The sequence below is a fragment of the Tachysurus fulvidraco genome, chromosome 20 (genome assembly GCF_022655615.1).
Source record: "Tachysurus fulvidraco isolate hzauxx_2018 chromosome 20, HZAU_PFXX_2.0, whole genome shotgun sequence".
Classification (NCBI taxonomy): Eukaryota; Metazoa; Chordata; class Actinopteri; order Siluriformes; family Bagridae; genus Tachysurus; species Tachysurus fulvidraco.
The window spans coordinates 5075299-5090156 of NC_062537.1; the positions used below are offsets into that span (position 1 = coordinate 5075299).

General features: G+C 39.4%; 1 protein-coding gene across 45 annotated transcripts in view; it reads right to left on the bottom strand.

Annotated features, from left to right (window-relative positions):
- Nucleotides 1-1945: 1945 nt before the first annotated feature.
- The window catches only part of LOC113638374 (calcium/calmodulin-dependent protein kinase type II subunit beta), a 49846-nt gene continuing 36933 nt past the window's right edge, over nucleotides 1946-14858 (bottom strand). For 17 of the 45 annotated variants that reach the window (XM_027139466.2, XM_027139462.2, XM_027139479.2 and 14 more), the window contains 7 exons: nucleotides 14114-14158; nucleotides 12458-12506; nucleotides 11009-11083; nucleotides 8753-8828; nucleotides 8523-8617; nucleotides 6425-6659; nucleotides 1946-5956 (listed from right to left, as the gene is read on the bottom strand). In XM_027139466.2, the coding sequence (XP_026995267.1) occupies nucleotides 6427-6659; nucleotides 8523-8617; nucleotides 8753-8828; nucleotides 11009-11083; nucleotides 12458-12506; nucleotides 14114-14158 (573 nt within the window). In that variant the 3' untranslated portion in view covers nucleotides 1946-5956; nucleotides 6425-6426. Of the gene's footprint in view, nucleotides 5970-6424; nucleotides 6660-8522; nucleotides 8618-8752; nucleotides 8829-11008; nucleotides 11084-12457; nucleotides 12507-14113; nucleotides 14159-14858 lie in introns of all 45 variants that reach the window. The other 28 variants (XM_047804739.1, XM_027139486.2, XM_047804740.1 and 25 more) reach the window with 4 other exon arrangements.

Below are 14858 nucleotides of genomic sequence, written 5' to 3' on the forward strand. Positions count from 1 at the left end.
TAATTAACTCATTATAGCCCTTAAGTGAATCATTGTCTTGTTTGGAAAGACAAGGCTTGTCATTAGGAATAACAACTCCACTCAAAAACCACAGGCTCCTCTAAGTAGTTAATGATCTGAAATAAAGCTATTTGATGAGGGGGAAAGGGGGAGGCTATTAAAAGATAATGCTCCCAGCTCACACTTTACACTGTCTAAAATGTCATTAACGAGTGAAAAGGGAAACTGTGGAAATCAATGCCAGATCTGCATGACAAAGAAACCTTTCAGATAGAACTGATTGCCAGAAAGCAAAGCTAAACCCCTATCGGACACCATAGACCTGGAATGTTTACCTGACACATGATCGGTTGTGCAACACTCATGGAAGAGTCCCACAAAGTAAACCTTCTTCTGCCATCAAAGGTATGTTTGGAGTGAATTGCCTATTATGCTTTGGCATTGTTTAGCAATCAGTAGCACGAGGACCACTGCCCATTTAGATGGGAGAATGGATTCCAGTAATTACTGATATATTATGGAAGCAGATGTGACACAGTGGGGCACGGTGGCTTAGTGGTTAGCGCGTTTGCCTCACACCTCCAGGGTTGTGTGTGTGGAGTTTGCATGCTCTCCCCGTGCCTTGGGGGTTTCCTCTGGGTACTCCGGTTTCCTCCCCCGGTCCAAAGACATGCATGGTAGGTTGATAGGCATCTCTGGAAAATTGTCCGTAGTGTGCGAGTGAATGAGAGTGTGTGTGTGCCCTGCGATGGGTTGGCACTCCGTCCAGGGTGTATCCTACATCGATGCCCGATGACGCCTGAGATAGGCACAGGCTTCCCGTGACCCGAGTAGTTCGGATAAGTAGTAGAAAATGAATGAATGAATGTGACACAGTCAGTCAAGAAAATGAAGCTAAGAATGACTTACAGTGTGTGAACATCACACTATCACACTTGCATGTGCTTTTGAATATCCTACTCCAAAATAATGGGCAGTAATACAAAGTTTGCTGCTATAACCTCCTCTGCTTATTGGTAAAGGCTTTCCATTGGCTGTGGAACATGAAAAATCGTGATTCTGGGTTGTGAGCTCATCTGAATACAAGAGCATCAGGCTCACATGTTGGATGATCTTGATCGATCCTGATCCCAAAGACGTTCAGTGAAGGTGAGGTCAAGGCTCTGTGCAGACCACTTAAATTCTAGCACACCAACAATGACAAACCATATCTTTATGACCGTCGGTTTGTTCACATAGTGCTGAGACAACATTGGTCAAAGTCCCTTATGCCCAGTGAAGGGAAATCTTAAGAGTCGACAACTCTAAGCTATTCCATGTTTCCAATACTGTAAAAACATCTAGTTACAAGGACCAAATATGGGTGTATTGGTCAAGTGTCCACACATGTTTGTCCATATAGTATATGTCAATAAACACAAACTAAATATTTCAGTGAAAATCAGTGGGTAGATCTTCCAGATAGCATAAAAATATAGAAATAGAAATATAGAAGTAGAAATGTTCTGTAAGGAATCTCAAACAAGAATAGAAATACTATAATCCAGGAACCGTGGCCAGGGTGCCTCAAAATGTGCGTATCTAACTGATTACATAATATTACTACGTATTAGTAAACTATTATGACTCAGTACTTTGAGATAAAATGTATATTTGACTCATACTACCATCACAGATACTGGATTTAAAACACACACACACACACACACAAGATGTATTTACAAACTGCTGACTGATGTGATCAGGGCACACAAACAAGTACTGAGATAATAATGTGTCTATGTTGGATCTGTGAATACAGAGGTCAGCTCCTCTTCAGAGTTTGTCCTTTGAATTTTTGTGCAATCGTACATTTACATATTATTTATCAAATAACTGTTCGCTTTGCATTAGAATTGAACGCTGCTCAAAAGTCGGGGGCGAAAGAGTTAACAACAGCATTGAATGTGGTGACATATTTTTTATTGGTAACATATTAATAACATCTTAACACATTTCCTTTAAGTTATATGGGAGAAAGAGAAAACACTGGAAGAACAGATAAGAAGAATAAGAAGAAGAATCAAGAGAAACATGGGACTCATAGTAAACTAATATCCTAAGAATAATAATCATCATTATTATCAAGTTTCACATAATCTCGATTTACGTTAAAGAGATTATATACAACATCCTCCAAAAATGAGATCTGAACGATACATTTTTGAAGGCTCAGTGTTTGTAGGAACAATTTATAAACAAACAAACAAACAAACAAACAAAAAAGACTATAAAAAAAAGTAAAAACTTTGGAGAAAAGAACCCACTACAAATAGTTATTGGCATGATGTTGTAAGAGCAGCAAGGTATGTGAAGCACAGGACTGATTCACTTCTGCTTCACTCACACACTCTCACACACACTCACACACACTCACACACACACACACACACACTCACACACACTCACACACACTCACACACACTCACACACACTCACACACACACACACACACACACACACACACGCACACACACGCACACGCACACACTCATCACACACCCCTTGTTTTAGGCCATGAGGTTACATCATTCATTCCTTAATGCTGCTTTATTAAAACTGGTTGATTTTTTCAGGAGATGAAACTGCAAAAATCTGCAATATATATATTTTTTGCTTAGCTGGTAAATTTTTCATGGCCTTTTGAGATATGTAAAGCTACGGGTGAATGAGACAAATGATTTTATACTGCCACCTATGAGAAAATTCTCAAATAGGCATTGTGTGTGATTGGGTTGGAAAATCCGAGTAATTGTACTTTTGTTACTATTACTGTGGCATAAATATACTAGCCACGTGTACTGAAATTGACTACTTGTTCACCTAATTGATTAAAACTTTGTACTCCTCATATTTTAATTAGACCCCGAAGGTCTGTTCTTCTCTCTTCTAGCCAATAACTTTAAACTTTATGCTACACATCATGGCCACGTTAGAATTTATTTCTGTTTAAGGAATCATCCACACTGTAAAGTTAATACTATAGCTATCAGTATGCGTCTGTATATGAATGAGAGACCAGACTGCATTGTAAAATGTTTGTAAAGCGTCTGCTTTACGTCCTGAAAAGGTATGTTAGCATGCTGAGAGAAGTTTAGCTAATTTGCTAACCTTAACTGGTAATATTACATAAGTTAGCTAACGAGCTAAGCTAGTCTAACTTGACACAAAGCGTCGATTGGCTAGCGAGTGAATTGCTAGCTAATGTTAAATGTAGATTGTTTACATGCTATTTTACCTCGGATTAATTCATTAGCAAGCTACGTAGATAGTTTAGTCAGTCATGCACAGGACCTGCAAACGGACCACCGAAACAGAGTTCCAGAATGGAGTAGTAGCTTGTAATAATGTTAGATAAAGAATAAAACCTAGTTTTCTTTTCAAAAATGTTTTTACTTTGCATTTATTTGCATGCTACTACAAAATTCGGATACTTTCGGTTAAGTACAATTTCTCAGTACTTTTTCCAACCCAGGTCGATCCCAGAGATGGTAACATTATTCAAACTACCACGAAGAGGTACGAATATTGAAAAAGTATTCCTGAAACTCTCATTTAGGAACGGAACCCTAACCTCATGGCACATTTAATATTGATTGCCCAACACTGCTCAGACAACACCAAAACCCTGTACAGAAGCATGCCATACAATCATCATGACACGGTTTACTGTGATAGTCAGAATTTATCATAATCATCATCTTCTAGAGACAAAAATAGTCATATACACATACAAAAAAAAAAACCTCTGGAAATCTGTAGCGTTAGCATAATTCACCAGCATTCAGTAGAAAAGATTCAATGATGAAAAAAAAAAAATCACCAAAAAAACAAAAAGAAATCTAAAATTCATGCAAGTTCATTTGCCACCTATATTATGTTAGCACTACATAGCGGTTTTACGAGATATCTTTTTTCGCTAAAAATGGAATTTGTTATAGATCTCAAGGATTCCTTGCAATACTAAACACGCAGGAGAACGAAAAAAACAACACTACACTAGAGGATGCTGACATGCTGCTTTGTTTGCTTGGATTAAAAGAAAAAAAAAAAAGGTTTCACACGGTTCGCCGTTTACGAAGAGGTCTTCTCTGAATTGATGTGTGGGATTCAGATGCAGACTACAAAACAATATTCACATTTCGATACAAAACGTAAAAGAATAAAAGTGGATAAAAAATAAAAAATAAAAAAAAATAATAAAATCAGCAGTCTTCCAGTGGATTTCCCTAACAGCTTGAGAATGAAATGCTCCACAGACAGGGCGATACCTTAAAAAAATGCTATCTAAATTTAATAACAGTATTTAAAAAAAAAAAAAACAGTCTTATGCATACACACGCTTGTGTATCCCTGATTCCCATGCAGTGGCTTTTTCATAAACTAGAGAAAAAAACAAATAGTGATTCTTTCCTTCTCCATACTGGAGCTAATGTGTATATCGAAAGCGCTTAAGCTTCCTGTTCGTTTTTATGAAACTAGGTTCACATTCAAGAGGTCAGAAGAAAACTGTTCATCTTAATATCAATGAGGAACCCATGAAATATGGCCCCGTTACACACTTTCTTAAAAGACTGATAAAAAAAAAAAAAACTCTTACGCTCACGTACATATAAAAAATTCAAATGCTAATACCCTGTATACTGACAAATAAAACAAAAATACCGATTGTATATATTTATATAAATATTATTATAATCTCTCTCTTTATCTTAACTCTTAACCTGATGATCTAAATCCATCTAAATCCAGAATGTGCCTTAATAACTCTATTAAAAAAAATCTTCCTCTAGGATTGTCCCATACTGCTTAGGCAGGAAATAAAGCACACACCGCTCTCGGCTCTTCTTTATTAACTTCCGGTCACCAATTACTCTAACTGTTCAGTAAGATTGTACTTCCTCAAGCCTCAATCAGTTCATATCTTATAAATAGTGCTAAAACGTGGGTATATATATATATTTAAAAAAAAATACTCCAGGAAACGACCTTCCTGGAAGCGTGTCTCAGCAGACTTAATAAAACGCAGGGATATCAGTTAAGACGTACAAAATGACTACAGTCACCGAGCTGCAGGGACGTGAAGCGGAGACGTTTAGCTTCTGTTTGAACCGTGTCGTCCTCACGTGTTGTGTATACAGTAATTTATACCCGTGCCATGCTGCCGAAGTAAACTTCATTTGACTCAAAAATCAACGAATAAAACCGCCACTAGATAAAAACGAAGAGTCTTTGCTATCAGGATTAACTGTTTGAAATAGATTTACATCAATCATTTGACTATTTATACTTTTTTTGCGACTAAATAAACGATTGAACAACATCGATACTTAAAATGATAGGAGTAGTAATAAAAAGTAGTAGCCATTACAACAATCATAATCATAATATTAATAATATTGATAATGCTGATATAGTACTTCATAAACACGTGATCTATTATAGTGAGGAGTGCCTGGGCACACAGGTCATAAGGCCAATGGAGACGAGAGTGAGGCAGGGAGAAGGGGGTTGTGGGGTTAAAAGGCATTGCACAGGCTATAATACTGAACCTAGAGTGTGTGCTCGCTCTCCTGGACTGAGGGATGTGTCAGTAACTTGAATCTTGTCCTAAGCGTTAGTGAGCAGTGGTGTGTGTGTGTGTGTGTGTGCGTGCGTGTGTGTACCCTGGGTGCCAATGTGGTATTATGTATTGAAGGTTTAGGGCAGAGGGGAAGTGTGGAAGGATGTAGGGAACTGTGGAAGAGCAGTCCAGTAGGTGGAGACACAGGGATAGGTTTTGCATGCAGGCGTGGACAGCTGTGACCAGAACTGGAAGGCCGAAAGCTCCTGAGCTCTCCAGTGCTGGACTTTCCTGCCGTCCCCCCTCTGATCCTCCCTCTCGTTCTTCTCCCCAAGTTTCAAACCACGTCCCACTCTACAAAATACACCTGAATGTCACAGAGCCATTCAAAATGCCTTATTAAAGATGAAAAGGAAGAAAAAAAACTGATAAATGGAGAAGAAACTTGTTAAAATTATCGCTTTGAGCCTTAATTTGATTTAAAAAAAAATTATGAATAGTAGCAGCTGTAATTCAAATCAAAAGTTTATATGAACACACTTGCTCAAGTATATTTGCATTTCTTTTTACATGTAGAAAAACCTCTTGAATGTATTTAATTAAGTCGAATTATTGATTTTGTAAAGATACATTTTTTAATCAAGGATATGTCTCCAGGTCAGAGAAAAGTCTTCAGGACTTGTCTATTTTCTTAGTAACAAGCTAAAATTGTTTTTTGTTCAAAAGAGAGACAGAAAAATCAGTTTATAGCCATTTATAACACAGAGCTCTAGTGAGTAGCATTGCTTATGCAGTGTCCTGCTCTTTGCTGGAGAGTGTTACCTTCACTGGAGTGGGGCGGCAGGAGCGCCCGAGCAGTGAAAGTGCACGTTCTGCCATTTGGAGTCGCGGCGATGCCACACACGGGTCTCCTCTGACTGGCTGCTGCGCGGCCTGCCCTGGCCATCCACAAACTGAGTGAGGCGGATGTAGGCGATACAGGCGGCATCCTCGCCGATCAGGTGCACATGAGGGTTCAGGATGGTGGTGTGGATGGGCTTACTGTTCTTAGACAGCACTGGAACAGAAGAGTATATCATGCCATCATGAACATTCATAGTACATTTAAATGCAACAGGGTTATTTAGTAAAAGTTTTATTCTGTTTTACAACAGAAGGTCACAGAAGTTCCTCTTTTGAAAGGTAGAACCCATGATCATGAATAAATCCCTTTCGTATTACTGGTAAAGCTGGTGTATTGCTAGAATACTTGTGCTTTATATTTATCTTTGTGTAAAGCTCAGCACTCCTGTACAAATTCTCTCATGTTTGTCAGACTTCACAAGGCCTGGAACAAGGACACAGCAACCAGTTCTTAAAAGAAATGACTGAACTGAACAGTAAACACAACATGTTATTAAGCCAGGCTTTCCATGGGTATGTGCTGGATGAGTTCAGGTGGTGGGTGGGTTGGGGGGGTTTGTACTCTGTATGTACCCAGTTTATACAACAGCATGTTCAAACCCGTATTAGTCACGGTTTTCCTTCCTAACTTTTGTCAGATTTGCCTGCTGGAACAGCTGCTTATACCTACATCCCTGTACACACTCTGCCATCTCGAGTGATGCCTTCCAGCTGCTGGCTGTCTGACATTCTCCAAAATGATCGAGCGGCAAAATGCTAAAGCCAACTTGAGATTCTGAAATGTATCAGGCACTGCTGGCTTCCTTTTGCTCATCTGTTGCTAACATCAACCCATAAACATAACCTTCCTCCCCAGATCACTGATATTCAGACCTCCATCAGTCTTCTAGCTGAGGTGAAACAAACCCACACTCACTCATAATCTGCTGCATTCTCCCTGAAACGTTACATAATGCTGTAAGTCTTCTGTCCTCATCCTCCATGACTGCCTGCATGCCTGCCTTTGACACTGTGAATCACCGCATTGTTGTTTCCACTTGGGAACAAGAAGTTGCAATATAACCTGATTCTTGTTGTACCTACAGGATCAATCCTGATCCATCCTGACTTGTACAAACTACTATTCGTGTCTTATCTAGCTTATGAATTTCATTTCATTGTTTGCACATTGATCTGGATAAAGAAGAACACTATATGGCCCAAACTATGCGGACACACGGTCATGGGCACATGACTCTTAACCCCTGACCTTCTCCAAACGTTTACCGCAAAACCGGAAGCATAGAATTGTCTAGAATCTCTGTGAATTTCCCTTGGTGCCCAGACACATTCAGTGGGATCCATAAAGACAAGATTTGCCAGTGCTGGTATGAGGAACTCAAACAGCCTGCACAGATCTTTGAGTTCAACTTTTGATATGAAATGAAACAATAGCTGTGCACCAGACCTTCTCACCCAGCATCAATGCCCAACTCTTGCTGGCTGAATGGAACCAAATCGCACAGCCATAAAAAAAGGCCCTTCCAGTAGAATGAAAGCTGTTACAGCAGCAAAGACAAAACATCTCAACATGAACGCCCATGTTTATGGAACGGGATGTTCAGGTGTAGTATGTGTAAAATAACTAAATGTAAATGGTACGACATCATGTCTGCTCTCAAACTCAATTTTCCTTTATTGTTGATCCTTTCTCCTTTACACCCTACCTATTACTTGCCAATATACACACTCTCATGGGTCTTTAATAAGTAATATCCTGTATATCTTACCATTTTTAATGACATAATAATGTAAATAATACATTTCTTTATGGAATAAAACTATTCTCGTTTTGTAAAGATTTGGTTAAAAATATCTGTTAAATACGTGAATTTAGATGGTAGTCACAAAATTGGGAAAAATGTGAGAACTGGTCTGGGGTAGTGCCGTCCTGGACCTTCCTAAATTCTACTCAAGGTAATGATGCATAATTTCAGAGGAAAAGCGATAACTCGGAAGATCATTAAAGTTGACTTACAGTTCTCAAAGTAGAATCGATGGAAGTCCATGCCCTCTACTAGGTTACCCAAAGCCTCAGGTTCAAACGAAGTCAGTCCAGGGTCACAGATCTTCCTGTTATAAAAATGCAGCATTTACAGGTATACGTTGATGGCTGATGGCTCAGCATTCCTTGATCAGGACACAATTTCAATAAGTTGTATATAATATTGCAGGCTAATTATAGCACACTAGGAGGCAGTGACTCACGCGTAGGCCTCGAAGTCCCCATTGTTCACAGCCTCAATTAGCTGCTCTGTGATCTTAATGATTTCCTGTTTGCGTGCTGGACGAGGAAGACAAAAACACAGCATCGATGGTCACATTGTTCAAATATTACATCATCTAACGTTTTTATCTTTCTTACACAACAGAAAGAACATCAGGACAACTTACGACATGCTTAATAGCGTATAGTCAGTATGGACTTTTTTCTTAAGACAATGTATGTTGTAAACAAACAAACAATTAAAAAATGGCTGTGGCCTATGTTACAGTATCTACAACTTTCCCCATAATGGTTTTATAATATTTCTGGCAGAAAATCATTTGCACATGAACTATTTTTTTTTAAATATCCAAGCATTGTTTTAATAGAGCAGAGAAATAAAATACTTTTTTTTTTTCAAAATTATTTGCCAACCAATTCATTTCCTATTTGTATAAAACTTTGTACATAACATGGTTGCTGCAACCCTTCCAGTGAACAGCCACAGATCAGAAATAGTAAATAATAGACTTGCAGACTCACCTGACTGCATCTCATGCAAAACAGTTGAACCAGGCTTTTACTCCTTGGCTTATTCCTTCCTCCCTTCATGCTACAATCTTCTAACTCATGTTTATGCACATACAGTCTTAACCACATTAAGCCTGAAAAGTCAGCGGACTTGGAAGAAGACTATGGAAATTAAAATCCAATCCACAAACCATGTACAATAAACGAACACAGTATACTGTATTTTCTCCCTCTCTAGCTCGTTCTAGGGTTTTACTTCCCTTTCTACGAGTATGAAGCTGCAACAGCTCAGCTTGCTATTCCTGTCTCTTGCTTCTCAGATAAAGCTTAGGCCTTTAGTCCTCCTTCCCTCTCTCTAGATCTCCCTCCCTCCTTTTGTAATTTCCTGTACCACAACAGAGAGCTAAGTGACCGGATTCTTGACATGTCTTCCTTTTTCTTCATTTCTAGTTGCCACAGAAGGCCAAGGCTAAATGCTTTAGCAGTCTTTAAACTCTACTTCATCATTGTCAAAAGCCAAAAGGATTTGATCCTGCAGCAAGGTTACATATTGTACTTAACTGCTTTCCGCTATGGGAATTGCGATGTAGACATTTAAGAAGGAACTGTGTTCTTATTTTGGAGAGTCCATCGCTTTAAAAGATCACTGAAAAAGCCTGAGTGCATTGAAAAAAATGAGACAGAGGGAAGGATTGGGGAACCTCTGGGTTGGACATCACAGGGAGGTATATAATGCAGCCCCAAAACACTGAAGTAGATGGATATGTGGATTTGAATGCATACAACAGGACAACCAGGAAAAATAAGATATCAGTGAAGACAGGATTAGCTCAGGGCTTAACCAATGGTGTGCGTTCAAATCCCAGCTCAGCCAAAATGCCACAAATGTCCTTGAGCAAGTCCCTTAACCCTCAACTGCTCATTTGTATCCTACCTGAAATGTAAGTTGCTTTGGGGGATTAAAAATAAATCAAAACGTTGAAGGCTAAATCACTGAGTATGCGCAGAACCTCAAGTCTGAACCTTGCTGGTAAGTAGCAGTGAGCTGAAAGGGTAGGATCTATGGTGAGAGTGTGGGCCAAGACTACAAGGGCTACTCCTTCACTGCTGGGCAAGGCTGCAGGTCTGGAGGCTCTGCACACACAGCACAAGGTGTGGCCATGGAGGGAGGGAGTAGGGGATGAGGAAGAAACATGTCCAGGCTGAAGGGAAAAGGGCTGCTTCAGAAGTTTCATCACATGCTGGCCAAGGGCTCCTCATGCAGTTAAAATGGCCAAAGCTCATGCAGCACAAGCACAGTTAGACCATCGTTGGGTGTGTGAGCTTCGAAATGGCGAGTAAAATGCAAGAGCTCTCAATGTGTCTGGTTAACAAACTAACCTTCTGGCAGGCGTCGAATATAGCACAAGTGTTCCTCCAACGTTATGACTCAGTGGAAAACTCTAATCTAGCCCTCATTAAAGTATTCAGGAGCCTGATACCGCTCAAGCTAAAGTGTTATTACATGCTTAGCTGCCTAAGATAACCTAGATCCATCACAGCAAATCTGATCCACTGACATTTCAGTGGGTAGGGTGACATGACTAAAGTGTCCAAAAATACACTATTTCTGAAGTTCACAAAAGGTCTTGTTACTTTTTCCCCAATCCAAAAAAGTGACTGTAGGAGCAGGATGTCTACACACCAAGCCAAACAGAGCTGACTGGTGGAAATGCACTGGAACTTACAGAAGACAGCAGGGCCTGGAGATGACCGGCTGCGCTCTGAGACAGCCTTAAGTGAGCTGCTGTCTACCCTTTTTCCTATTGAATGGCAGGGAATAAAGTGGGAAGAGACAGAAAAAGAGACAGCACTGAAAAGAGAACGACCCTAGAGTACAGTCTTATGGGGATGGAGATGGGGTTCAGACATCTTAAAAAAAAAAATGACAGCAGGCTAGTGCTGAGGTCACGCAAGTCAAGCCATAGTCTAGTGATGGTCTACATAAACAAACCCATCCTAACTCTTCTGCTCGCAAAAACACATACGTACTTGATTATCAGTAATTGGGATTAAACCCAGAATAGGTGTGGCTTAGACAAGAAGTAGCTGAGGTTGAGGAACATCACACCACCTTGACCATGACCAGGCAGTTACTAAGGACGAACGAGCAAAAGCCGGAAAATGTATTGTGCAGCGCCGCAGGTACGGTACGCATGTATTAATGGAAAGCGTCTGTCTTTGACCCGTGAGCGGTAAAAATACAGTGAAACATGGAAGTTAAACCTCCTGCTGCTTGAATATTTTTGTATTATTCCAGTCCTCTTGTCTTAATCAGATGTCCTGTGAGCCTTTCTGGCACAAAACTATACATTTATTTAGAACACGTTATCTGATGTTATCGTGATGAACGCACTTACGTCCACTTACTTACAGCCTCTTTCTTAGTTTCCAAAAGTGGAAGTATTACATTCAAGGTGACCTTGTAGTGTTCCTGACTGTCCCTCTCTGGAGAGCAACATTCACAGAGTGAGACAGCGGTTTAGCTAACACTCGCTATTAAAACCGGTTCGATAGCCAGTAGAGTTTCAGCATCTTTTCACACTTTGAGGCTCAGGAAAAAAATTCTTAAAAAAAAAAAAAAAAAAAAAAAAGTGTAATGTTCTGTAATGTAACGTCTATGTTAAATAGGTTAATATGTTAAATGGGAATCTGTTCTACACACAGTCCACTCTGTATGTCCTGCAGTGTGTTCTAGTTTCATGTAATGTAATTTGCACTTGCCTATAATTAGATCCATTAAAGAAGATTAGAAATGACAAGATATGACAAAAAAAAAATAATCACATGTATCTAGGAAAAACGTTTTTATTTTTTGGTGAATTAGCTAGCTAATTTCTAATGTAAAGATGCACTCCAATATTTTTACTGTTATATTAGTTTTATAATAATATATAATTATTAATAATATACAGTTTTATATTACAAATATCATGAACGTCTTATGGAAAAATTGTCGATACAAAATGAGCGAAGCAAAAACCACCCGTCTGTGTGTGGTATTTGTATCCTGCCAGTCAGTCAGGTTATAGACACGCCCCCAACAACCCTTCACTCCGCCCACTGCTAAACAAGAAGCTGGAGAAAGCTGCTGCAATTTCAAAGTTTGGAGTTTGTGTGAAAAGATGAAGCCCTACCTTTAACATCCTCATCCTCGATTGTGGTGTTGCTGCTGTCTGTGGACTCCTATAGGACAGACACACATTACTGATTACCATCTGCTCTGTCTGTTCAGAAACACACACACACACACACACACACACACACACACACACACACACACACACACACACACACACACACAGACACACATACAGCTCCAAGCATGTGACAACCAATTTAGCACAAGTGATGCTGCTGTACAAATAAATGAGGCCCGTCATCAACACAAATGGCACTGTATACAGTCGACACTGAGTGAATGCATGAGGTAGCAGCTGAAATTCGCTGATGGACGTATCGCTTTATTAAGTGAAGACAGTTATGACAGTTACCCCGAATCTAAATAAGCTAAATGATACAGCTGAACGCTTATTCTCTAGCTGGCCATCTGGCGAGGCTTTAAATAATCTCTATCGCTGTTCTGAAACAATTTCCCCAGATGGCAGCAGAGAACACACAGCTGTTTATTTTCCCTACACCGCACCACTCCACCTCAATGCACCTACCCTCACACACACACACACATATATACACAAACCAAGCACTCCTTAATAGCTCACGTTAATCTTTGACACATTCAGCATGCTGATGCTTTTAAGTATCCTCAACCCTAAGCATATCATTATCTGAAACTTCCTGTGTGTTGGCTATCTGCATAATGCGCATACAGCAACAGAGGATGGACAACCCACACACACACATACACACACAGACAGAATATCAGGCTGAGGCAGGCAAACCCGAACACAGAAACACTCCAAAAGTAAACACGCATATGGAAGGAGGCCAGAGAGAATGACGTGAAGTGAACACGGTGGTTATTATGCTGCGGTTAGTGCACTGGACATGAGTGCTAATAAAGAAGAGATGGTAAGTTGAAACATTTGGCAAATCAGAGGCAAACAGGTGGACAGAGGGCAGTTGTAATAAATAATTATAAAAGAAAACTCCTGAACAATCTGCAGCTGTACAATTACAAAGAAGTCCATTTCAGATACGCTACAAAATGTAGCTAGCAGTTTAGCACTGTGCAAACTGCATGCCTAAATCACCACAAAATCTGTACATAACCGGCTTCATAAAACAGAAGACGTAGTACAAAAAAGATCAATGACTAGAGGAAAGCCTTTTCTAATGTACAACGCCATTGTGAAGTCTAAAACATGTTCAAGACCAAGGTAGAGTCTTACAAGGGCTTTTATAGGGGTCTAGACATTCTCTAACAAGTCATTTGTGCTTCATTTGTGCATTTGTGTGTCAATGATCATAGTTCATAGTTAGTGAGTCCAATGGCTATGACTGACTGCCACTATATACAACAAAGAAAAGGTCTTGTGACCGGTTTGTGATGATTTAGACATGCCATATACACTACACTACATAAACCTAAATACTTAGGCACCAAAGATATCCTGGCAATTTGTTTACGTGTAAAACGCCAGACATGTTCTATATAAAAGAATAAAAGCATCTGGACTGATTACTTACAGTGTATTTATATCTGTTCTTATAAAACACTTTTCTACTCAGAAGTATGAACAATAACAAAACAAAACAAAAAAAAAAGAGTTATACAGATGGGTTTAAAAAAAAAGGAAATATAGATGGAGAGGGCATGGGGAAGGATGTACCTTGATCCCATCCACTGGGTTATGGATAACAGTGGTCTGAGCCTCCTACAGAGAGAGAGCGAGAAGGAAAGGCAAAGGATGGCAAGAGCGAGAGAGACAGAGAGAAAAAAGGAAGAAAAAGTGTAGATGAGAGACGGAAAGAGTAAAAATAGTAGGTGTTAGCAGAGATTAACCAGTGAGAAAACGCAAGGAGGAATAGAAGAGCAATCCGAGTTAGTGGAAGAGAATTTAAACGTAATGAGTAGAGGTTATTGACCTCCGGTGTAGATGCTCTGAGTTAATGTAGATGAATTAAAGCTAGTCAGAAAAATAAAATAAAAAAAGAGTCTACAAGCACATGACTGAAAGAAAGTGCTGTACATCATGAACAGGGGCTCGGAAAGTGTTCTCGGATATCCATAAACCCAATAGAATAGAAATAAATAAACTGTTGGTTTAACAACTTTTAGCTTTGCATCTCGTCTGTGAAAGATACAAACTGTCCATAAATTAGGGATTTGAGGTTCAACGGAGCAATAAAAAGGTCTGATTCATTCTTTATGATAAAATGTTAGCATTTCTGCAGTAAAAGGAATTTCACACTGACCTGTATGACTAACATTAAACTAATAAATTCATTGTGTTATTTAACACATGTTCTCGAAGGAGATGTTTATTTATTGTTATTATTATTGTTTTTTCTTAATCAGAGGTTTTCCACAGTGTTACAGTCTTCAGGACTGTGTGGTTTACCTGTAACATGCTG